Raw genomic sequence first — 27,356 nt, forward strand, 5'->3', positions numbered from 1 at the left:
ATACTTAATATAATAATTTAATTATCATTTTTATCATGAAATTATAGTAAAATAAGAATCTTGAAGGTAAAATCATTAGCTGTTATAGTTATAAATATGTAGTAGTTAAACATTTGAGTGACCTATGGTTGTGACACATTCGATAGAAAGGAGTGTTACTGAGAGAAAAAGTACGCATGAATTTTTTTTTTTTTGTTCGACACTTGTCAGAATTTGAGAATTTTCTCCTGTGTGAACGGATTTTGATAAATATCACAACTTGTCAAAACGAAACGTCAAGCTACATAATTTTAAAGCGATTTGGAGTCTAAGTAGCTTGTCGAACAAAAAAACGTTGTATTCAACTCGTTCGTGTGTAAATTGGGCCTTTTTTGGCACTCGTGGGCCTTTAAAACGCTTATTTCACTCGCGGTTTAAACTGGCCCACTCATTCCAAAGAAGGCCCAATTTACACACGAACTCGATTAATAAACTACATATTTATAAAAAAATAAATTTTAAAAACGTGAAAATATTCATTTATAATACAGCGTACATATTAATTACCATTGCCATTTTTAAGCAACATTGTGACAAGATCAAATGCTAAAAATTTTTCAAATAATGTCTAATTTCGGGGGAAATGCTATATAATTTGTTTAATGATGTCACTATTATTTTCATTAATGATTTTCAAGGGAGAATACATTTGTAATAGTTTTCATTGGATTAGCACGAAAACTAAAACTGTAAAAAAAAATTACATTACGATTATAAGGATACGTATGTGAAAGCAAATTAAAATTACGAAAGGAAATTAAAAAAATTAACAAAACTACAATAATTAAGATTAATTCATTGTATAAATTTGCTCACTCGTTTAAAACACGAACATGATGGCCGAGTGCAGTTGCGCCATCTACACTCGATTTTTGCACGGCAGCACGGCCACCTCGTGTCAAAATCCAGCATCGTGTGTGCATCGTCGGGTGAGAATTTGGGAGAAAAGTCGATTCGACCCGGATGAATAATGGAACCGAATTGATTTAAATAATCAATCCAGAACCTGTGCATAGTTAAGTAGGTAGACGGTGACACGAGCCACATAATTAGTGCACTCCAACAGGTGTCGGGAAAAAAAATTACCAGAGCACCTGATGAAGTACAATAGACATGTGACAGAGGGCGTTGAAAATATGCAAAAACGTCAAAGAGTTCGTCGGAGATGATGCGGTTGCACCGGCGCTGCGCGCGCTACTTCAGGTACCTGACTTTCAAAAAACGCCAGCCTAGGTACTGAGGTAACACGCGTAGCAACAGGCAACAAGAGAAATCCAAAATTTCACGTCCTGAAAAAACAACATACCAGACAACTTACCAAAACCACGATAATTACTACCACGCACGGAACGTTCGTTCGATGCTGCATCACTTCCTCTCGAGTGTCGTCAACTCTTCGTGGGCGCCGCTCGTGTGTAACGGGGTTGCGAAGGGGCCGTCCCGACTTGCAGGGGGTTGCCCACGGACGGATTGTTCACAATAATTAAAAAAAAAAAACAACACCTGCCCGAGAAAGTTGATTGTTGCGAAGTATTATAGCGCAGTCAAGGATTCGCAAAATCATTAGTAAATGTGCCGGTCGCTTTGCAGCTTTTCAAAACGAGTCCAAGGTTCGGTGACGTCACTCGGTCGGTCGTCTGGAACCTTGAAATATTTCGTATTTTTAACAGAAAAAAAAAGAACCGGCACGGTAGCCGGATAATGACGGAAATGCTTATCTCTCGTCGACAGAGGTGAATTCCAAGAACGGTCACAGCACAACACGTCATTTTCACGACGAAATCTAAGTTTAGAGATGCGTCCGAAGGCTCGAGGATATCCGCTGTTTAAACGCGCGCTACATCACCGTTTTCGACTAATTGTACGAAATAGGCCAAGGAACGAACACAATGGCCAACTATTTGTACGAATTAATTTTAAATTGTCCAAGAAAAGAACCGGTTAATTCTGCGAATTAAAGTTCAAGATCACAGCATCGTTCCACAACCACTACAAAGTCGAACAGCACTGAACCACCGCTTCCTTCTCTCCCTTGCAATAAAGAACCCGTTTGAAATTCCATCCGTGTTCACCACTGTCAATTGGCAGCACTACTCGGCAACCGTCTCCCGCAACATCCGTTCGAAAACTGACCACGCCGCAAACTTACCGAAGAATCGAGCCGGCTGTATCTTTGTCGGTGGGTAAAACCAGCGGAACGGACCAATCGGAGAGCGAGAAACCATCGAGCCGTCCCGAGACACGCCGATCTTTAAATTTGTTGCGTGTGAAACTGGTCTGTCTGGGTCCTTAACCTAACTTAACGGCTGCGACACGTCTCATCCTCGTCTGCCACGCCACACCCCGCATCGATCCGTCTCGTTCTAACGTCTGTGAAAATGTACAATGCATCGTGAAAACGTCTGCATTCCGCGAGAAAACGTCTGGAAACTCTACCGATATCGTGTCCTCCCCGTGATCGGACGAGAAGCGCAACTTCCAAATCTCCGACCCGACGACGGACGGCGTCGACCGTGCGCCGCTTTTCCGATCCGTCGTGGAAACTTCGGTGCACATTCCCGGCCGGTGGTGCGGACCTAGAGGAGAAGAAGAACAAGAACGGGTGGAGAACGTTCGCTTCGAACATTACGAAAGATAACCGATACGGGTAGAACGCGACCAGAATGCGCTGACGTCACACCGCCCCCATCGCTGGTAGTTGCTAAGGCGGTCGTGTTGTTAAAATGGACATCAGTGAGCCAAGGTCGTCGCAAGGACTCCAACGCTAACATTTGTCATTATCGGCATTCCTACGTTAGGTGACCAGTTCTTGTGTGCCCGATTCGAACCAATGGCACGTCATTGTGGCACTCACCAGCTGCAATCGCTCCATCATCTGTAATCTAACAATTCATGATAAAATCACGGAACACTTTCTGATTCCCAACTATTGTTATCTAAAATCCAAAATCCCCTAACCGAATCACGGACGCCAATTAAAACAATCAAACATTAAAATACAATCCCACTTTTTTTATCAGAAAATTACACTGTTCACGCTTACCAATTCATTAGCAAGAAATTTCGTAATTAGTACCATCATGAATAGTAAGTTTTGCGATAAATAATTACAGGACATAATATAGTAACGGCCACGTCGCTGGATGACATACGATAATCGTAACAAAAAAGCGCACGGTGGCGATAACGAAAATTTAATTTATATAATGGTAATGACGTCGCATCACGTGATCTGATTAGAGTCGACGAGATATTCAAGAGTCGAATGACTAATCCAGGATTTTTTTGAAAGTCATGCGCAAAGTGCAACGACAGTTTCGAAGAAAAAAATCGCGAGGGGCCTCTAATTTATTGGCAACCTTGATAACACCGACCGTAAGGTTAGTGACTTCTAATTACACTCCGGACGGAAGAAACGATATAAATTACTAATCAGTCTGAATTCGCTTGAAAATCCAAAACGCGACGATAATTGATTAAAACCGGCCGGCCGGTCGGCTTTTTTATTAATTCACCATTGCAAGACGTCAGTCGCACCCCGACATAGAACACAATCGTTATCGACTTTGTTTTTCCGATACGTAGTCGAACGAAGAAAAAATGTCATAAACCGAAAGAGCCTATTCATGTGAGTGGCGCCGCCATTTTGTATCCAATTTTAGAATAGAAACGGATTTTTCAATCGACAATTTTAAAATCGCATTCAGAAGTCGGTGCTCCACCTGTGATTTGACGCCACGTTTAAAATTAGTCGTGATGAGAATTATGTAGGTATGCAGATAATAATTCATGTCATAAAGGAAGATTATCGTGGATTATTACGTACTGCTGAATTAAATTCGTTTTCGAAATTGCTGCAACAACGCGAATCTCCACAAGGATATCCATTAAACAATAAAAACGCTGTTAATGTCGCGATGGCGCCACCAACTGCAATGCATGTTAATTACAGTCCTGGCGAGTAATTTCTACGATTATTACGATTTAAAATACGCGTTTCCAAGAAAACCTTCCACGTCAATTTTTATTTAACCGACTTGAATTTTTAAATATACACACAGGTAAGGTTAGAATGTTGGGGACGTCGCAAATGGCGTAATTTGCGCTTACCGTACTTATTACACTCTTTCTCCACTCGAACAGCCTCCGGTTCGAATTCTCACTTTTTTATCAAAACGAGATCATTTATGGAAGAATTTGCACTTTTTGCGAGCCCAGAATCGAATTCTATCTCCGTTAAAAACCAGTTTTGTACAAGTGCGAACTACATTATTTAGCTTTTCAACATAATATTATACTGTGATGACGCATGATTCATACTTGTCATCATAATAATTATACGGGATCTGACCACGTACGTAACACCAGGATGACGTCACAATCATATGTATTTATTTTGATGATCTTTTCTTGTTTTACAATTGTACAAACTGTTATCTTATCTTGATAGGAATCGTTGCTGACTTTGCGATTACAATAAACTAGGTCAGGAAAAGCGACGACTTTTTAACAATATTGTGCAACATCGCGCGAAGGTGCGATCCAGTGATTTTTCGTGCATGCGTCAACTGCGAATGTCAAAATTATTCCGGGAAAGACGTGACGTCACGTCTTTATTACACGATATTTTTTACATCCACAACAGACAGAATAATAAGATAATACGCCGTCAAACCAAACCTACAATTGCGGGGGTGAGTGCTTGTAAATAGAACAGTGAGGTTGTGGCGTTCCAGGAACTGCAGCCGATCGATAACGTGAAAAATCGTCAATTCCACATGGAAGTGTTCACTATCTGCTATCTATAATTTCATCGTGCAAATTGATACGTCGATAAAAGACGAATCTCCCATTGGAAAAATAATTAAGTGATTCAAATAACCAAGAAACTTGACTCAAAAATCTGGTGTTTCTTTCGATAAATTTAATTAACTCCTACAAACATTCAAATACTGTAAGAAATACACTTTTTATTATTCAAAAAAACTTGATTAACAAGTTTGAAAAACAAGTTGTTTTTGACAGTTTTTTTTCTACTTTATCTTTAAGTTTGTAAAAAAAAATCACAAAAGATAATACATATGTGCACACACCATATCAATGCTAAAAAAAATGTGGAATATTTAACGCTCGTCCTATCATTTCACGTTGCGTTTATTTTGGAATATTTTGCATGTGTCACTTTTATGGGAACGGAAATGCAATTTCAATGAAAAAGGGGACAGATTGAAAATTTTTAATTTAAGACAATCCACGACAACTTTTTTAATCCATCGTAGGCCATCTCGTGAGCAACAAACGAAATTCTTTTCGATTTGGTTACATCATTAATGAAACTGATAAAAATGTATTGGTTGGATATTTTTGTACTGTTAGACGGAAGATCAAAAAAGTGACGAAATCGTGGTAAATAAACAAACTACCCCAACGTTTAGAAACATAGAACTGGGGATTTGGTAAAATATTTCAGTTTTTAAATGAAACGTGTCGCTTGAAATGTTTCAAATCGTCTCAAAATAGAGGCAATGGTGGTATTTATAAATTTGAAATACCTGTATAGTGTACAATGACCTCCCACAAAAAGCAGACAATAAGTTGACCCTGTTCAGACGATTCAGTTCAGTCTGTTATCCCTAAGCTTGTTAAATTTATTACCCACCCACCGACAGTTAAGTCAGTCTGACCTTTCATGTTAGAAATTTGCCCATACTTTTTATGACAATACTAAACAATTAATAAACAACGTGTCGGAACGTCTAAAAATAACCGATGAAATCGAGGGTGGGCGGTATTTAATACATTTTCAAAGAACGTAACTAACATTACAACAAACGATAAAGATTCACCATATCACGTGATATTTGAGCTTGTGGGTCTGGAAGATCAAACATCCGTTGGGCGCAGTGTCGGTGCATCGACTCGGATCGGGAAAGTATAGAGGTTGTCTGTCATTTATCATGGGATCATTTATTCATCAGGTCCACGGCGCGTCGAACACCTGATGTCAATTTCGTTAATGCATGCCGCGTTATTGTTTCTCTCCAGGATGTATTATTCACGTCGTCGTGAAGTACTGACTGCAAGGAAAGACAAAATGTCCGATGCGGACGTACCTCGAGGATTAAGAGCGTCGGCGGCGATACGTACGTGACGGGTGAAGTGGGTCACATTTTTCCATTTTATTTTTAGGGTAAGAAGGTTGATCACTCACCACCGGAGGCGTCCCACGATGGGTCCGTCGAAGATGTCCCTTCACCCCTCACGTTATGAATGGGCTGGCTAATCGGCGGCCATAATGTTCAAGATGAATAGTATGCGTGACGTAGCACCCCCTGTCTAGACAGACAGGGTTGGGGAAGGCCACGGCGCAAGCACGGACATGCAACGCGACCGGAAGTAAAAGACGCGAAAATGGTGGCAGAACGCACTCTCCGCGATTCGCCCGAATTTATCGATTTGGGCCGCGTGCACGTGCACCGGAACGGCGATAACCTTCTGGATCGGCGGCGGCGGCGGCATCGACGGACAAAAATGAGCATCGACGGAACGGCCTCGGCTAACCAGATTCGCAGCCGATGGCATTGACGACAGCCGCGAGACACCGGCCCGGTTCACACAGCCACAAACCCACGTCCGGAGTGCGTTCCGGATCGGCGACGAATTCGAACCGTCCGCCGTCGCCGCCGGTGTGCCCGTCAGTCACGGCGAAATTTCCAAACTAATCCGGCCGAGATTAGGTCGGCGTCCGTCGAAAAATCTGCAGCTGCACCTAGCGGACCGCGCATTTAGCGCCGACCATTTCGCACCGTTCGGCACAACACCCGACTGGTCGGATGGGTTCCTACCTGCCCAGGTACCCGAGCCACATTTCTGACAATGGAACCCCGAACTGGCGAAATGACTAATGATTTTCGACCGGAATCGGAGGCGAAGCGCGGATCAACCGGCCGGCACAGCACTCTCGTCGACGTCGAAACAGATTCTTCACCGCTCGCAACACCACCAGACCGAAGAAGACACTGCTCTGGGACCTTGTGTGTTGGAAACACAACACCGCACCGACGACCTCCGACACCTTCCGCTGCCGACGTTCCCGAACAAAATGAAACACACCAAGGACCGACCGAGAGAAGCACATGTCTGGTGTGGAATCGGCCGCGACTCGCACCGCTTCCCCTCCTCTCTCTGTCTCTGTTCGACCCGCACGAACAGACGAGACGGTCGCCGGCAGTGCTTCTTCGAATTTCACCACGCCCGGTAGGTAGCAGACCTTAGCAACCGTTGCCATCTCAACCGAATGTCTTTTCGCAGAACGAGTGGGGGAAGTGTCTAGAAATTATCAGACGTACGTACCCTTTCGTAAATCGTAAATAATAATAGCAATAATAATAAAAGTTAAAACATTAAAATTGGCGAGACGGTCAATAAAACCGAAACGACCCCGAAAAAAGAAAACCGAACTCCGTCGCCTCGATAAACAATTGCACCGCGATAAATAACATTTGACATTGAAGGAAGCGCCAATCAAAGTGAGTATGATATAATAAAAATATTGATTGTCATGGAAACACGACTGTTATTTCTCATTCGAAAATTAGCCGACAGAGGGTGAATTAATCTTATCTCTTCTTGAAAAAAAAAGTTTCGTATCATCGTATCGAGTATTGAACGATATGTTTCGGTGAAAAATGTTATTTTTCCATTTCTTACAAGTGCAACCAGATTCCGACATTTTCCGAGAAGAGATGAATGTTCATTTTCAGTTGTTGATAAAGAAATACGTTCGGTGCATGACGGGACTTTCAAATCGCACAAAATGTGCTTCTCGGAAAATGCTAATTTTTTTCGTGTTATTACTTTAAATTTTACATAATCATACATGGGTTGCAAATATTTTTAGTGCTGACATCAAAGAATAAACGAACGATGTTGTGCATCATTTTCAAACTTTCGTGCGTTGTCGAAACAGACCTAAAGGCCCACGAATTGTGCTCCTTTATAAATTTTCTCATATGATTCATCAGACGACAAAATTTGTCAAAATTTTGCACGATTCACAATGATTTTTATTAGAAATTTAATTTATGCTTATCTAATCCCCATTAGATACTGTTTTTATTAATCCGTGAAGCAATAGATAATTGTTATTTTAAAAAATGAAAAAAGGTAAGAACAACTTGTAAAGACTGAAACAGACAATATCCTGTTTTCACAGTTGTATTGTATTTTTTGCGAGGCTGTCGATATATTAGCATGCAAACATTCCAATAAATGTATAGAATTTTTTTTTTATTTAATGTTTGGACTCGTAAAACTTCGCGTGCAGGTTCGTTCTACTTTTGTAAAATTATTCTCTTACAAAGTTTATAATAAGATAAAATTACCTTAATTTGTTGTACATATGCCTAGCTTCATCCAGGTTGAAAACAATTTGTTTTTTTTTACAATTTTGCCCCAATATCTTTTGAATATCTATGCAATTTTTTCGCCACAAATATCGTTTTCTATTATTTAATCACCTGCGTGGCGTAGGTATGTAATTTAGAAGCGCCTGAAATCAAAGCTCCAAGTTTTCCACTTGGTTATCTAAATATGCAGGCACTGATTACACGTCAGAATTTTGTTTACTGATTTAAAATATGTAAACCTTACATCGACGATATCAATCCAGGGATATAAAATATGTATGTACATCCAGACGTAAAATATGTTTTTTTTTTAATCACTTTAAAATTATCATCTGACAGTATTACAAATCCCGTACAAAAGAATGATTGTTAGGAAATTATTTTTTATCTAAATTATCTAATGTTTGACGAACGTCAGTCATGCTCTCTTTAGTTCTCTTTAGACAAAAAGAACATGGAATTGTGAAGATGAGGCTCTGTTATCATATCGTATCAAGTTTTCAAACAATTTGCCTTCAGACGATTGATCTATTTATCCAATCGTGAATATTTACTAACTGTTTTGTACAAAAATATGTTCGCACGTATAAGTATCGTAACGGCAAATATAATTCATCAAAGATGAGTTGGAGTGCAAATTGTTAAATTTTTGTAAAATACATATTTGTTTGTGTTTATTCGCGTGATCATATTGTTGAAACAGTCCGCGACTGTATAAACAATTTTGGATAAGATTGTTGGCAACGGTCGCCCACATTGTACAAATAATAAACAAATTTCTATGATAGAAATTGGTTTCAATTAAGGATGGCCCGCTCCGATTCGAGTGTAGAAAACTCGAATAAAAACCTACACAACCTATTTGGTCGTATTAAAGTTAATACATTTTAATTTAAACATTCTGATTCATAACAACAAATTCGAACGGACCGAAATAGCGAGAGACCTATTACGTTCGGAATTGTTTACGAACCGGAAGGAACCGAATCATTTGTTACTAGTGGGTGAGTTTGTTCTTGATGTACGTACATTGAAAGTATGTCAAATATACGTCTGGGTAGGCGCCGTGACGTCAACGACGCCTACACCATCGTTCTGAACAAGGGTGGCGCATGGGCGACTCGTCACAATTCAATTTTACGATAAATTGATAAACGTCGTGGCGGACGTGAGTTGCACCGTTTTACGGCAACAACCTCATTTTCATTAACAATCACGAGATAATAAAATCTGCAGTGTAAGTAATTAGCCTACAATTTATTCAATAGCAAATCTACTTTCCCTGTATTGTTAAGGCGGAATTTTTAAGAACGCAAAGTCCTGGAATGCACGTGTACGATTGACGGACGCATTTTTTTTTTATCTTAAGTACATAGGTGAACCATGACACATGATTGGATTTCCAGTAAAAAAATATTCGTGCGAATGTTGTGGAATAAAAATACCTACACGCGAATTCTTTGGCGAACAATCGGCGCTAAAATAGAGCTGTTTCTTGGCAGATTTTTCCACCGGCGTACACCTACCCACATTTTCTTATCTCCTGGCCGGCCTTCGCGATTTGCATGATGCACGTGGTTCGCTGAAATTCGCGTTGTCCATCCATTCATAGTTCGATAGAGTTGAACCGGCAGATTTGGGGGGTTCTGTTGGTGCCGAGTGCCAGTTGGTAGACGTGTTTTCGTGTTTATATCTTTGGTTGTCGTGCAGCAGGCGGCAGGATTTCGCAACACTAAATACAGTCCGCGATCGGTGTAATGACTTGTAGTGGATGGAAACAAAGAAACACATTAGAAATTTCAACTGATAAATCACAAATCCAGTTGGTATTTTTATTGCAGCTGGTCGACTTATGGAGTGGGCGTAATATCTTTAGGAATGCGCTATAGATATGCAAGATGCAATAAATTGCAATAAAAACTTGCCGCAATGAATCATTCAGCGTCTTTGTTTGTCCAAACTGCATTTTTGTCTAGACTCTGGGGGCGTTTTTTAACATTTACTGTCAAGTAAATAACAAAACCGTAAAAATAAACTACCGCACCAACAGTTTACCGCGAAAAATACTTTTTCTTTATGACCAACAGGAAAGATTGGCACCCCTGGAATCGACCGACCGATCCTTCACAGACACCGGGTTATTTACACGTGCTCTTTATTTTTCCCAGATCCGCCCACGGCCAGACGATGTCACCAGACGACGACAACGACGACGGCGGCTTCGGTTACGAAAAATTCGTTGAATGCATCAAGAAAATTGTGGCAATATCGGATGGCATCCGTGACGGTTGGCAACTTCAAACCAAAGAGGTAATTTTCGTGTTTCCACTAGAGAGAAAAAATGGCGGCGCTGTGTGAAGAACCGATCCCCAAACCTAAATAAACCTCCCCTTTGTTTAAATTTAATTAATTATCACGGAAGAGACAAAACATTCATTTCGTGCACAGTGAAAATGAAATTTTCATTCTGTCGCACATTTCATGTTCATTTTTTAATTAAATTCTTTACTTATTTAGGAAATTGCTCAGCATTACTTTAACGATACGATTGTAACCTAAATCACGTTACATTTGGAGCAAGTAGCTTGAGGTTCTTAAGAAATTATCAATTTGTGCCTCCTCCATCATCAGTGCTTCATCTCAGAAAATACCACAAAGGTATTCTTTTAATTTTGGCAATACACAGTAATCCCACAGGGATGGACCTGACGAGAAGAGGAGTAGGATTTTGACAGCTGTTGTCCTGATTTTCAGTTCTTTTTTCCTTGATAGAACAGCGTACTTTAAAAACTCCCATGTAACGTCTGCCAATCAAAAGCACTTTATTCAGGATCTGAACAAACATTTGCCATAACTTTTCCTGCTGGGGTAGTTGCACGAAATTCTCTAGATATCTATTTTCTATTGTATCTTGCAACTGTTCTCCATCGTTGGCGTTTTGACCCTGCGTCAAAATGATAAATCTGAGCTTCATCCACTGTGGCAAATCTATCTGAATCATGGTCGATCATGGTTAATTTTGCTGCAAAGTTTGGTTTGTCCAGTATGCCTCGTATCAGCTGTACTTAACGCTTTCGATACCCACCACTTTTTTTTGAGTCTAATCTATTGCCCAAAATTTTTGCTACGGTACAGTTTTGGGTGTCCAAGACTCGTGCGCCTTTCATAAATTAAAAATCTCGAGACCAATTCCTAAACACTTGGTATAACCAGGGTAGATTCGTCTAATTAATACTCGATCAACACGACTTATTCTTAAATTCTAAAGGGACGATAAAGGACAACCAACCCCCGTATATCTCGCTAAAACGATCGAGCTAAAATAAACCCCAAACTGGTTATTAATAAAATAATCAGAAAATAAATACTATGTACTTTTTTACGACGACATCGTTACATACAGGGTGTTTTCGAAGTTGAGGTGTTCCTTTTAACCTGTGATAGTATGCGTTGTTCTAAAGAGTTTTAGCCAAAGTCACCTTAGTAAAATGTGTACGGTAATGAAGATACAATAAGTTGATTTTTTTTGAAATTTTTGAAACCGGCCCTTCTCAAATTTGCGCTGATTTTTTAGAAATTAGAATTGACAAAAAAAAAATCAAATGAGCATGGACGTTAATCAAAAATACTGTCAGAGTTGTCATCTAATTAGTCGGAATGGCTTTATCATTACGAAAATAATGAGCTCACAGATATGTTGCTAATGTATGGGCAATGTTATCACGTTATCAGAATGCAGCTGCGGCGTCCAGAGAGTACGCAGAGCGATTTCCAGAAAGACACCATCCTGGGCCACGTCAGTTATTAAACTAGGACAGCGGAGAAATAGACAGGACCGGACTCAAAATTTTAGAAAACAATAAAAATATACAATCAATTATCTCCCTTAATACAAACATTTTACTAAGAAGATTTAGGCTAAAATTCTTAAGAATAATGTATAGTATCTCGTGTTACAAGGAACCCCTCAACTTCGAAAACACCCTGTATTTCGATTTTAAGTTAGCAACTTTTGCGGAATAAATTTCACCACCAAAAAAATTTTCTAGAATAATTATTGAAAGTTGAGCAAATTTTGGCGTAGTTTAATTCAATTTGGACAGTTAGTTGAAGCTGTTATTTTCAGAAACAGTCGCAAGTTGCTTTTAACAATAATTGCATGACCGATAGACAATGACGAACGTATCCATATCTGACGATGACGATTTTCTCAAAATTGTGTTTACAGAAGCATACAAAAATATTTCAATGAGTATAAATAAATATTTAAAAAAATTACAACCACCATTTTAACATTTATTAGATTTGTTTAAGCACGATAATTTTAATAATTTTCACAGAAGCGTGTTATCTGATAGCGTGGCGTGACGCTAATATGAAACAGATTTGTTAAAATGACGTAAGCACAGTTAACATTTACATTTTAATTAAAATTTGAATTTTTTTGTTGTAAATGAATGTACTTTACGAAAAGCTGATACGAAAATTAATTCGTTTAACATCATAAAAATTGATTTTTGTGTAAATTAAAGTAATATTTGTTATCACAATTCATCTCATTAATCGATAATAATGAACATTAAAAATTACATGCAATAACTCAGCGTGGCATAATTTTATTATGTCTTTATACACATTTGTACTAACATGATTTTGTTCTAATGTTCTTATCTTGACGTAGCACGCATGATACATATTAATATTATTTAGTGCATAGGATTTTGTTTTATACGTAGATGTAACCTGCGCAATGCTTCTTTAATCCGAGCATTACGTATGTTTTAATCGTTATATCCATAAAAATACATACCGAGACGAGAACAACAATGAATTACATATTAATTATTCTAATTCTGTCACACAATTTAATACTTTTGAGTGTTCAAAAATTGCTGTGTGTAGAATATATCGGATATATCGGATTTCCGGTCAAAGTTGGCGTTGAAGAGTCGATTGTGAACGCACCACAAGATTTAAACAGCTGATCCATGGATCCCCGTAATCCGTAGTGCGTTCACAGTCGACTCTTCAACGCCAACTTTAACCGGATTTCTTCAACAGAAAAACCGCATTTATAATTACTTTTTATTTATTGTTTATTTCTGGAATTGCTTTTGATTGAGATTTACCTTAAAGTCACGAATCTCAAGATTTAATACAAAAGGAAAAACTAAAAAAATCGTGTGAAATTATGTTTAGTTCTTTGATACATCATTTTATAACTAGTTTTTTCTCCAATTAACATTTATTGAATTAAACATGTGATGAGTGCATCTTGTACGTAGTAAAACAGATCTTATTGCAGTTTTTGCAGTGATAATAATGTAGCGTGATACTTCACGTCGTCTTAATCATCGAAACCGTTCCTGAATCACGGATTTCCTCGTGTTTCCCTCTGATTAATAATTTGTTGACAAAACTTTGCTAAATGCGAATTTAGAAAAAAATGCTAATGTTCTCAGAATAAACCGTGAACCTCCACTTTGTCGTTTCTCGAACAGAAACTTTGACAGTGTATTTTTTGGATGAGTAAAATTCCAATTGCAATTTAGGGTTGGGACAACGGTCATTTCATAACGAAAAAAGTGAGTCAGATACTTGAAAAGAGCTCAGGTGAAGGAACAAAATCCATCGTCGTTTTTGAATACCACATAGCTTACAACATAAATTATGGTGTTCCAGTTTTATGTTTCGTTGCATGGAAACAAGGTAAGCACTTTAATCAAGAAACTTTTGAAAAAGAACTAAACGTTATGAACTGGAGAATGTAAAAAGAGTAAAATTGCAGATGGCAGTTCCCTTCAAATGGAAGAGTATTGCGAGTACAACGAGAACTTTTCAAATTCCGACGTTCTAAGTACATTAACTCAATTGGTAGAGTAATTACGCTGCACGATATAAAATATTTGTCTTACAAATTGATTCCAGGATCATCCAGTATTATGCAGACCGTTTCTTACGCTGCATCCGTGCAGAACTCGGGAAATTATGGACGTATTTTTGAGCAAAAGGTATAATTAATATTTTCCCAATTTGAATTTCGACAAACGCAGCATCGTTTTCAGTAAAAATCCCGTCGTCTCTTGGTTGAGTGTGATCAGTCCGTTCATCAATCTTAAACTTGAAGACGAATACATAAAAGCGTGTTAAATAAATATTCAGGTGCAGCATTTCAATTTTTTAAGCAGCCATTATTCAGCCGATAGGCACCGGTATTGTATGAAAATTACAATGTGTGTACTTAGGCACGTGTTTATTGAGGAATGAAATGAAAGGTCAAAATGTTATTTATTGCATTTATGTAGCCTGGGCTTTCATAACAATTAATTGTTAATATTACATAAAGCGTGCACGAGCGAAAATTGTGTACACATTGACAATAAGGAGAAAATGACATTTGTTTGAACAGAAAGCTTTTATGACAAATAAACATTAGAAAGCACCCCAACAGGAAGAGTGTGTTCGTACGAGTATAAAATTAAGACAAAAAATTGAGTGCTAGTCGAAACCGTCGTACCAGGACGCGTCACCACCACCTACTCTGGTAGCCAGCCGTAGCACCCTCGGGATGATTTCGGTCCGCTAGAAAAACGCATCATATTTTTATTTCCGCTCGTCGATGAGAAACGATGGGCAGATGCTGTGGAGTATTCAGAATTGATGTTATTCCGAGAATGCTGATGGCTCATTGGATGCACCGTTAGTCACAACACTCGAAGCTCATCACGAATTGTGCAAAAATTGAAACGAGGACGCAATTCGAGGGACACTGTCGGCGTAAAATTGAGGAAAAAAGGAAGATTTGAAAATGGGTCAAGTTCGAATCGTTATACAGCAGGTAACAAGTCTTTTACATAATGGTGACAAAAGCAGTTAGCATATTTATGACGAATTCTTTCCGAACTGGCATTTAAATTTTATGGCATTTTTGAATAGTAAACATTATGTGCCACTAGCAGCGCGGGAGGTCTTTGTCTACTTTGCCACTTGTTAAATCTATTATTTAGTACATTGGCAAATCCAACCGAAACTGGATCGCTCTTACTTTGTAACAACGTCGCCATGTCGCCAACACCAGTGGAATGCGGATTTTTTAAATCTGATCGAGGAGATGCATTATTAATCCAGTGAACTGAGCAAATACACGACGGGGGGGCTAACAAATAAAATTTCGTATTCAAAAAAAAAAAAAATTAACTGCTGTTGTTCCACAACTCTACACCCCTTTTCTTCAATCAATGTAAAGTATATGGTTTCGACATTGCACACGCCAGGTCAGTTGTAATGGTTTGCATACATCGCGGCGCCACCATTTGAATTTTTTATTGAGTAGGCGCACCACTCTTGGACGTATTTCCTTGATAGGTGCACCTACGCGGGTGCACACGAATATGGCCTCAGTCAAGCATGGTGCAGTTTGTCGTTTTACTGTAGATATCTTTCCCAACGGCACGCCTACTTGATACGAAATTTAAGTGACTGTACAGTGTACAGTGCTTTGTTCGACTTCTTGCAAATAAAAAAACATTACTTTTTATAACAATTTCATCATAATATGTAATTCTAAGTATTATACTGTTTGTGTCGAGTTCAAAGAAGTTATAAAATTTTAATTGAAATGTGTCTGTCTGGCGCCATATTGGAAAATTATAATTATGTATTTTAATGTTATGTGTGTGTTATATTGAATATAATTAAGTAGATTTTTTTATTTTTTTTATAATTGTAAGATTACTTAGGTGATGAAGTTAATGAATAAACATGACTTGAACTCGACTCAAAAGTTCCTTTTACCGCTCCACTACAAAGTTTTTCCCGCCCTGGTCCTTATTGAAATCTAGTTTGAGAATAATTCGAGTTTTGCCATTTAACCTTTCCAATTTAAATTCAATTATCTATGTAGAATCTGGAACTGGTTAAGGGTTCACGTTACCTACGAGTACAACAATTATGTCGTCAGGACAGGCACAATGTGGTAAGTGGGTAAAGAAGACGACGGTTTTGAGTGTACATCCCGTTGATAATTTTCGATATGATTGTTCAGTCAGTTAATTTTTTGTACAAAATTAAAATAAACTCAATTTTGAGTAAAACAACGGGGCAGGTGTTTTAACCGATCGCGGAAGTCGGTACATTTCACTCGGTTTCGTCAATTTTCACACAAAATTTAAAAAATTTGCGACTCCAATTAGTCACCCTTCACAGCTTCCACAACTGCCTTAAATTTTACCATGAATGTAAAAACAATTGTCGCTACGTAAAGTTTTGAAACGTTAAACGTCATTATAAATTGGTAGAGAAGTTGGTGGTGATTCATAATTCATTAGCGCCAGTGGCGTATCCAATACAAAGAGAAACGTATAATGTACTTAAACCTAATTCCTAATTAATTAATAAATAAGCGATAACCATCAGGAGTTTGGTAGACGCGCCGCTGTGAACTACTCCGATAGAGCAATTAATTCACGATCGCTCTTTGAAATAGGAAGATAAAAATAATAAAAACTGTCAGAACCGGTATTATTATTATTGCAATTCCGAGAAGACCAACAAACAGTTTTGCAAGCAATCCAGATGATTTTTTTTACGTATGTATTAGAATCAAGGATTTCTAAAAACTAACATTATACTCTCTTCCTACAGAATATCTAATAGGCACACTTATTTCCGCTTGGTGACTTTACCTAATTTACGACAGACTTCCGGCTTTCAAATTGAAATAATTAATTTGTGGTCATTCAAGTGTAAATATTTGTTGAATTAATTTTTCGGTTAGAAACTTTATATATTTTATACGGTCTTTAAAGAGAAATTGGTTAAATTAAGAGCGAGAAGGTAGTTTTTGAAGTCGTTTGGACTTGAAATATTTAGAAGGTGAAGTGTAGACGAAACCTGAGGCAGCAACAACTTGCAAATCGGTTAAATTTTTAAAGGCGAGACGTGTTTTTGTAAGGCTCAGGTAGTAAACCATCTGTCCCTTTTGGTGGCATAGTTGCCATTTCTGAGAAACTCTTCATTTACATTGTCCACTCGGAAGAGTTCGATTTCCTCCCATCTTTCGATTCACATTCCAATCTCTAACCTACTTCAATTTTTCGATGAATTACCGACACACCGATAAAAGTGGGAAAAACCAGATGGTCGATAGGCATGTCACAATGAGACTCTAATCTCGAGGATGTATGACGAAACAATGTTTAATTATGTGTATTAAATGAATTTATAACAACGATTCTTTCTCTTCGCTACTGCTTCACATGTATCATTACACAGTCAGTAGGGAATAACATTTAGAGAGAAAAAAACTTCATTATAAATAATTACAATGTGTATTTCCTGTCGAAATTGCACTAGGCCTGTCATTATTTATAAATTTCAAAATATTGGATGGGTTTTTAAACACCGTAAATAGGGTGGGAAATTTTGAACTGCCAACGTGCTAGTATTGTTGTCCTAGGATCCGGTTCAGCTTTTTTTTTTCGTTTATCTATTAATATAATATGACAACAAAACTGTACCGACGATCGTGGCCACGTTTTAGACCAATTTGTTTATTAAAATCGCCGACTATATCGACAGTATCGAACTAAATAGACCAAGTCCGGGTTCATAACATTTTACATTACAAGACATTCACTTCTCTAACTGTGCTCCTTTAATGCTACGTTATTCAGAAATATTGTAAGAGCAGACACTTCCGTTTGTTCCATAAGCAAGGCCAGACATTTGGAACACCCAATTTCGCATTTTTGTTCCACGATTCAAAAAAATCACAGACAAAATCTGGCAGACCAAAATGTTTTTATTGTTGTCTCGTCTGTGTTTACTGCTTATTTGCCTATGTTCGTTGAAGTAAAGGACGATTCTGGGGACAAGTTTTTGATAGCCGGTTTGGCGCCAGTAATGCACACGGTTGGTTCGAATGCAACGCAAAATTTTCCCGTGGTTTAGAATCTGTAATTTGATCAAATTTCCCTCATCTAATGAGCAATGAATAGTATTTTACAGTACAAGCCAGGTAAAATGGTTTTTACTGGCGAATGGAGGATATAACTGACGAGTCGAAGACGAGTCAGTTACCTCCTTGAGCCAGTAAAACCAGTTACCTGGCGTGTCTTGTATAATATTTTATTTGTTACTAAATTGTAAACAACTAAATAAAATTCGAATAAAATTAAAAATGATCAAATTCTGTTTTCTTCCAAATTATTGGTCAAAACTCAGAAACCTTAGAAGTACAATTACTATGACAACGCGCCGTTTGTTCAAATTGTTTATTTCCGTCAAGATTTTTTCTCAAATGAACGTGCCAGAAGAAATCAAAAAGGAAGCTATAAATGTGGCTTCCAGTTAACTGCCAGCGAAGTCTTTAGCAAGATATGAACGAGAATATGAAGAATTTAAAAATTTGCAGAAAAACAATAACGTAACTGGTGTAACGGAAGACGTTCTTTTGGTGTATCGTCACCAACTGTCAGACAAATTTAGCCCCAATTCTTTGTGGTCGAAATGGTCCATGTTAAAAAGCTGCCTGGAAATTAAAGAAAATATTGAAGTTCGCAGGTTTGTTTTCCTATTACAGACGTTGTCAAAAAAGTGATATTTTAACTTGACATTTGTAGATTTCATAAGGTAATTGCTTTTCTCAAGAGAAAAAATGAGCGTTACGTGCCGAAGAAGGCAAGGGTTTTAACAAAAGAGCAAGTGGAAAAATTTCTTGTTGAAGCTCCTGATGACTATTGGTTGTTATATAAAGTGATTACAATTTTTGGAATTTTTGGTGCTTGCCGGTGTGACGAGCTTCTCTCGTTGACGGTGAAGGACGTAGAAGATGTTGAGAAATATATTATCGTCACTTTACGGAATACAAAGAATTTAACAACAAGAAGATTTACGATCACAGATGAGGGCTGCAGTTTAGCGGAAATTGTAATTGTACATTTAATTTTAATTTGTATGAAACAAAGAAATAAAAATGTTCAAATGTTAAAAACGCTACTATCCTTCCAAATTTCAAATTTCTCTACTAACTTGTTAAATTCATAACTGGTCTGCTGTCAATTTAACGCTACTAGCCAGTTAAAATGACTTTTCAACGTCAAGTGACAGTTCGAATAAATGACGTTTACAATTTAGTAACAAATAAATTATTTAATTGAATTAAAAACACGTTCATGTGATATCTACAAATTTATCGCAATAGCATACTAATGATAATTAAATTATTGAAAAAATGGTGGAGAGCAAATGGTCAATTTACTTACATGTTTAGCGTACGTGTCATTTTCGAACCCTAAAACCACTTTTATATTAGCAGGTAAGTCAATATTGACCGTTGTCTTAAACAAAAGTTATTTTAAATAACCCCGGTCAGAAGTAGGCCGTGACAAAGCCCATCCGCCAGATGGCTCTGTTCCCAAAAAATTCACGAAAGAAAATTCCTTCAGGAGGAAAACTGGTGCGCGTTCAGTACCGTGTCGCGAAAAAACTGTTCTTCGATACCATTGGTCGGGACGGTGTTAGATGGTTGCAGCCTTGACGACAGTCAAGGTCAACGTTTAGAGCGCAGACGGGATTTACCATGAAAAGTCGACGAACTTTAAGTCCGTCATGCACTGTATCGCACTATTAATAAACTTGTGCATGTTAATCACATTCTTCATTTTGATGTACCAGAAAAAATGCCTCATTATGAAACAAAAATGTGAAAATTAACTCGGCTCGGCAATTAACATTACTATCGTACAGTCTAATGAAGTTGCCACATCAATTTTGTACCGCACAGTCTGTTATTCTGCCGCTTACTTAAATTACTTCATATCAGTAATGAGTCTGTGGGTACCTCACATGTGTGCAATTGCGGCAGGAAGACAGCCGCCTCCATTAGCACATGTGCGTGAGGTTTGACTTAAGTAGGACACTGACGGCGCTTGCCATAAAAAGGACATCAGCGAAGAAAGAAGCGATCTGTGCGCTCTTCTTCCCTCCTGATTTTTATGCACTTTTCCCGCCGATTAAATATGCGCTTGTCGTACGAGGGAAGCGGGAAATCGTGATTTTCATTTGATTCGCGAGCCGATAATTATACGCGGATGTTGAGGCGATACATTAAAATCGTTTTTATCCGTTAGCTCTAATTAATGTAAACGGCAACCGAGCGAATCATTTGTCGCCCGGGCTAATGACGGTCGGCGCTTGTGAACGAGGTGTAAACGCGGCTTAATGCGTTTGACAGAGGTGTATTACTATGCCCACCTTTACTTGCCCATAAAAACCTGAATATTTTTCTTTTATGACTGGCAACTGAAGAATACAAAATTTTGTGATCAGATCGCGGCGACAGACAGTCTACATCCGTTAATAGTAACTGCGTCTCTTTAATTCCACCACTTTTTTTCTGGAGAAACATTTGTGAAATGCCGAAAATTTTTGATATTTAAAATGTTGACGACTGCCAAAAACCTAAAATAGATAATTTATTGACCACACCAGACATCGCATGTCTTTTAAAAAACGATTAAACTGAATTCTTTTTGGACATTAATATTTGGCGATATGGGAAAAGTTATTAAAATGGTCTCTCGCGTTTTCACTTATTTCGCAAATGTCGTAAATATCAATATTGCAAACTTTCCATTACGCGACCTACCACAACGAGTTATTTTCTTCAGTTCAGTTGGCATCATTGATCTGAATTTGTGCCGGATATTTATTTTTATGATAACAACCGGAATACTGATAAGGTCGTCAACTTTTTCAGTTTCACTGGTGCCAAAAATTTTTGTGATACGGTCCGAGAACATTCCAATTTAAGTGCAGATAAAAGATTCTAAAATCAAAAAACGATAATCTCGGATTAGGTATTTGTATTATTAGCAAATATTCGTTGTAGATTCCAAAATCAATTATTTTTTTATGGGAACATAGATCAAGAGTGGCATTATCTCTATGATAAAATAGAAATTTGAGAAACGAATATAATCGGTCAAGTGATTAAAAAAGTTTGAAGAGTTAGATACATTGCTTGTTTGTTTTTCAAGTAACTTAAGTCAATTTCGCTCAATTTTTATCAATTCTTGATATATGAACCAAACGCAGACTTTAAAAATATTGCATTGACGTTTGCCAGATATGTAAGCTCGAGATCAATTTTAATCACTTTTTCCGTGTAGTGTTATAAAAAATCATGATCTCCTTTCTAATCTCCGGTTAACTAAATCGGTGTGACTCTTTTGCCGAGATAATGAATTAACTGTTTCCAAATTCCGCACATTGTTTTGATATGTGAGTTGGCCAGGTACACTTCGTGAACATGATCTAATTAAATAAACCGAGTCAATTACACGTTCATTTGAAAACAATTTAATTTCATGAGATTATTCAACAAAGAAACGAAATATGGAAACTTTTAAAATCAAACACGAAAAAACAGACAGGTCAATTTTTTATTATCACGAGTTCTAAAATGAAGTTATTTTTATGACCAAAATGTCACCTGACTTTTAGACGTAATTCACATTTTTTGGCAGTAATCTCGGCAAATTGTTAGAAAAAAATATTGAGCTACAAAATGTTTTCTATTGACAATCGTCAACTCCGAATTCATTTTTCAAGAATTTTTTAAAAAGTAAACATTAAACATTTTCCAGATATTGCAAAATGCAACGGAGCTCCATTTCGTGAACAAATGGAGCAAAGTTTGATATTGCGAAACACTTGCGATTAAATGCTTAGTACACAGTTGCCAATACGACTCTTTCAAATATGTAGTATCTTCCTCTGAATTTCAGGTGCACTTTTTCACATTCTTTAGAATTTTTATTGCTTTAGTTTGAACAATATTATTCGATCAGATTGTCATTTGTAGAATGTAGAGGGATTAGGAAAATTATTATTATTATTAGATATAGTCGTTGGTATTTTATACAAATGTACCCTTTCTGATTAGAAAAACTTTTTCATTACGTTGACCCAGGAAGTCGTCTACATTAAACCCATAAAAGTAGAGTTATTTACATATTTTTATGAACCATAAAAAGGATTAAACGGGCTAATGTTAATTAAATTTAAGGGTTATTCAGAAATACATAATTGTTGTGATTATGATAATTGTTTCTGTAGCTAATTCTATGAAATATTAAATGAAAAATTTAAGCTCTTCTGTAAGTTGCACAAAACAGTTTTGTAAACAACTATTACGAGTACATATCTTAAAAAATAGTGGTTTCAGCAGGAGTGTGAAAACCATAATGTAGCGAGAACCAGGAAAAGTCCCGTTGGTTTGTTCTGAAAAGAGCAGTTTTTTACGAAAAAAGTAATTCCCACGTTTGATATCTGTGTTCAAAACGGGTGCTGTATGGTTAAAATGCATTTAACAAGACCTTTTTGGAACTAACAGTAAGTATGTATTTACCTTTAATTGATTCTAAAAGTAGGAATGATGAAAAAGAAGAATGAATTTAAGTTTGCAAGGTTGAAAGGAACACTAATATCTGCTATTACTGAAGAAAACGTAAGCTTCTATTCGAAGAATCATAAAAGATCATAACTGAGTCACCTGAAACTATACTGATCCTAATTCAGTCAAATTAAGTAATCTAGAAGTGTATGAAAAAAGATTAAGTATTACTTTTTTTCTTTCAAATTTGAAACTGTTGCAACTTGTAGTTTGAGGAATCAATGTAGTTAATGCAGAATAGTGTAGGTACACTTATCAAAGGTATTTGAAAATTGAGTTTTACGACGTTCTAAAAATGAGATCATTGCACCACGACAACGCTCCATGTCACACTGCTCAACCAACAGGACACCTCAAGCCTCAGGAGTAAAATTATTGAACCGGCACCTTGCACTCTTGACCTAGCACATTGTGATTTTTTTTTGTGCCCCAGGTTAAAAGACAAGATGGGTGGTTTGTGTTTTTCTAATCCCGATCAAACCGTTGAAAGTTTTAAAAATTTGATTCTGGAGAACAACATAGCCACCTCACAAAGAGTAAAATTTTTGTTTTGGTGGTTCTGTCGAATAATAAAAATTATAATGCTTTTTTAAGTCAAAACTTTTACCCGTTCAATTCCAATTCAAACATTTGAAGTTCTTTTAAGAGTTTAGATTATATTCACTTTTTCTTCTTTTTAAATAGTTCTCATACGCTTTTTATTTATCGAGATCATTCAGTTACATAAAACAAAAATATTCATCTTTTCTTGAACCGACCACATCATTAATTGCCACATATCCGGACATACATTAATTAACTATTAAATTTGGGGAAATACAAATTTATGTTATTTGAATAAATGAACGCCTGAGTCCAAACGGATTTCACTGAACATCCTGCTCTCAAGGTAAGTCGGAACAATAATTTCTAGAACTTTTGATTTTTGAAATATGCAGAAAATCATCCTGGGCACAGTTTTCTGCAATGTTATTCATTAGTTGATGATAGTTGACAACTTTACTTAATTAGTAGCGCTATCAGTCTACAAATTACTTTCAAGAAAAAAAGACCAAAAAAAAAAAACAAATGATAGTTTATCAAACGCATAACAGCCAATTTTATATCGGTTGGAAATGGAAATGTCTAATTATAACTTATCTATTTTTCATTTCATTTAATTTACGACCCTATAATATACTTACCACGCACGCCAATGGTTCCAAGAGTTCTTTTATCACACGGCCATCTGTAAGGAACCACTAGTAGAAACGTAATTTAAAAGAATGACATTAAAATTTTTGATGTTTTGACGTTTCCATTTCATGGAAGCCTATGTAGGTGATTAATTAGATATTAAACATGGGCGTGTTGGGCGGTACACCTGATAAAAAAAATATATAACAACAAAATAACACGAATAGCTGGTGTCGTGTTCGTTGTTGTTAGGTTGCAAAATTCTTTGGAAAATAGTGTTGTACTTTTTATGAAATAAATTTTTTTGGCGGACGAATCAAGGAGACCTAAATCTGATTTTGTCACTAATTTGGATCAGTCACTTCGCGCCGGCTTTCTTTAGGAGACTATAAATAAACAAAAGCAGATGCAGATCGAAGAATCTGATCTGTGTCGTGTCAGGTGTGGGTTTTTTGTCGAATTTGTGTATTTTGGAGTGTAGTCGAAGTGTTGTTTTCGTGTTGTTAATTTGAATAGGGCCAACGGTGTTATCAGGAGTAGAATTTATGGACTGTCATTGTGGTGATAACGAGTAAACACGTATCTAATCTTATCGCGGCGTCACCGAATCCTCCAAGACGGAAACGGCGGACAAATGGTCATCCTGTCTGTGGAAAATTGATAAAGACGGTCGACAGAAGAGCGATCCGTGCGATCTATCGGCGACGTTTCGTCCCCCTCCGCGAATCTAAAATGCAAATGCAACGGCGTAAAATATCGAAAAGAAGAGAACGTCAAAGTCCTCCTCGGTTAATTAAAACCTGACGTTGGTTGGTCGGTGTAGAAACACATACACACCTCTCCTCGCATCTCCTAAATTAGTTTTCTTTGTCATAGAAGCACGCAAGCTAATGGCGATAGCGTTTTATCCTTGGCCAGACCGTCGGCCTCGTCTTCTTAAAAAGTGTAAATATATAAATAGCACGGCAGAGTTCTGCAAGGTCGTCGATTTCAATGTCAGTCGATGGCTGTTTATATGTATGCATTTGCCATAAACATTTTCGTGGAATGCACGTTCGCCTACCTTTGTTTAAAATTTCGGCCAGACTGAAGTCCAAATCGGGAACTAGTCGGACTGCTGGCTTTGTTCTCGTCATTGGCGGCGCACACGGTACAACGAAATTTCGAAAATTTCGATCGACTGCACAGCGTGCTTTCGCCATTACTCATGGGAATACGAACGTGCATTAATAGAAGCAAAATTTAACGTGAATCACCCAATGACCAAAGTTACTTTCAACAAACTTTCTGACTCACTTTATTCAACATTTGAACAATGGAATCGTTATTATTACTAAGAAGCGAATTGTTTTCTACAGACTTATCAAATCATGTGACTGCATTGCATCTTGTTCGACGGAATTGCTCATTGAAATATGCATGTTCACTAGAGATACGCTAATAAAACATTAACTTACTTATCACCTGTGCGTTAATTTTTCAATTCGTCCCTCTCACCGTCATATTACCAAAATCGACAGAATTTTTCAGTTTCCCTTATCGGACACGTGCATCTCTTTTTCGAGATTATTTACCAAAGATAATATCACCGGCACAAGTCAGCACCTAGTCATTTCTCGTTTTGATAATAAAAATCTATCGAAAAACTGTAAAATGATAAAACAATTTTACATTTTTGAACATCACCATGAGGTATCTAATCGGAAAAAGTTTTGTCCTAAACGCACTAAATTCGGCGTTCGTTAGCTGTTACGACGAGCATGACTATAATAATAGTTTTTAAATATGACAATTCCCATACCAGCATGGGCGGAAGTTTATCCTGTTAGTACAGAATGGTAGAGTGGTTTTCAGTTGGTACTGATGAAAATTAGCCTTATTATTATTACGACTAACATCGACGATTCGAAATGTCTTATGATAATATTTTTCTTTGCATTTTTATTACAATCGTTATCAGTTTACATTTTCGTCACTTAGCAGAGTGATAGTGAATATTCTAAGAAATAGATGTTTCACCAGTGCTAACAAAAATAGAGTAAATACATTACGTAGCTTATGTAAATTAGCAATTAAGAGGGAATGATTAGATTTAATTTTCTGATCTTGAACAAATATGAGACATTATCTTTTACATGAATTCGTTATGGAATCATTTTTAAACTAACATTAAGATAAAAATACATGAATAGCTCCATGTAAAGATAAATAGAATATTTGATTGAATCAAAGTCTTAATGGTGTGGGTATAATGAAAAATGATAGTAATATTTTCAAATTTAAAAAGGTGACAAAAGATTATTGGTTGTATCAAAACCCTTAGCAATTTAAAATACTGAAACTGTTATGATTAGCAAATACATAGTTATTTGTATATGAAGGATGTGAAATCGTACTTTGACGAACCGAGAGAAAAATTGTCGTCAAGGCCGCTTTGCGGGCGAGACAAGACAATCTCGAGGTCGTCAAAGGATTTCGTAGCCAAGGTGTACACAACATTTTGTGTGCAACCCGAAAATTTGTAATTATAAAATGAACAAGTAAAATTTCCTTCACTGTCAATAAAAATAAAGTCGGCCTACATGTCGCCATGTCGCTATGGAAACGACATAAATAAAACAATTCACTTTGAGAAAAATTGCAAAAATGTCCGAAGAAAATCACGATGATTCAGTTCCGTGTACTCATCCAGAGTTAAAAAAATATTATTAATTGTGTAGTGTCGCATTTTAAACCTGAAAAATCGAAACGGCAATATGAAAAATGTTACAGTGACTTTGAGACTGATGTTGATGTAACAAGAAGAATGTGAAAACCCTGTCGGATAATGTTGTACTGGCTTACCTATTTATTGGAATTTATTTATTGTGGAAGGTAAATGTTAAGTTCTGTTATGCTCCTTTTTAGGTTATTTTAATCGTGGAAATATCAGGAGCCGTGCAAAGACACAAATACATAAACCAAAATGTCTGTTGATGACATTCAGGAAATGTTACGAGATATTTCTCTTTTTGATCGGTGAAAAATTAACCAAAATTAACCTAATTCACGTGTGTATGTTTCATATAGATGATAGATCAATAATGGGGATCTTTCTTATCGACTCTTCAACCTCATACGGCTGTCTCATTTGAAATTGGCGGAAATTTCAAACCGGATGAAAATTCTGTACTAATAGTGGCCGTTCCTGACACAAAATCAAACTTTAACTGTAACCAATCCAGATTTTGTAAGATTACACTGGAAATATGCAGATAGATATGTTGTATGTAATT

The 27,356-nt window shown here is 37.0% G+C and overlaps 1 protein-coding gene across 5 annotated transcripts in view; it reads left to right on the forward strand.

The window, feature by feature from the left end:
* The window catches only part of Atg10 (Autophagy-related 10), a 40,272-nt gene extending 24,049 nt beyond the window's left edge, over positions 1–16,223 (forward strand). Inside the window, exons 1-7 of one of the 5 annotated variants that reach the window (XM_069043162.1) lie at positions 4,750–6,182; positions 6,229–7,296; positions 10,616–10,757; positions 14,000–14,156; positions 14,236–14,321; positions 14,376–14,458; positions 14,513–16,223. In XM_069043162.1, coding sequence (XP_068899263.1) covers positions 6,944–7,296; positions 10,616–10,757; positions 14,000–14,156; positions 14,236–14,321; positions 14,376–14,458; positions 14,513–14,597 — 906 coding nt within the window. In that variant the 5' untranslated portion in view covers positions 4,750–6,182; positions 6,229–6,943 and the 3' untranslated portion in view covers positions 14,598–16,223. Of the gene's footprint in view, positions 1–3,318; positions 3,420–4,749; positions 6,183–6,228; positions 7,297–7,350; positions 7,385–9,743; positions 10,270–10,615; positions 10,758–13,999; positions 14,157–14,235; positions 14,322–14,375; positions 14,459–14,512 lie in introns of those variants that run through there. The other 4 variants (XM_069043164.1, XM_069043163.1, XM_069043165.1 and 1 more) reach the window with 4 other exon arrangements.
* Positions 16,224–27,356: the final 11,133 nt, after the last annotated feature.

This window comes from Tenebrio molitor, chromosome 3, assembly GCF_963966145.1.
Source record: "Tenebrio molitor chromosome 3, icTenMoli1.1, whole genome shotgun sequence".
NCBI classification, from domain to species: Eukaryota; Metazoa; Arthropoda; class Insecta; order Coleoptera; family Tenebrionidae; genus Tenebrio; species Tenebrio molitor.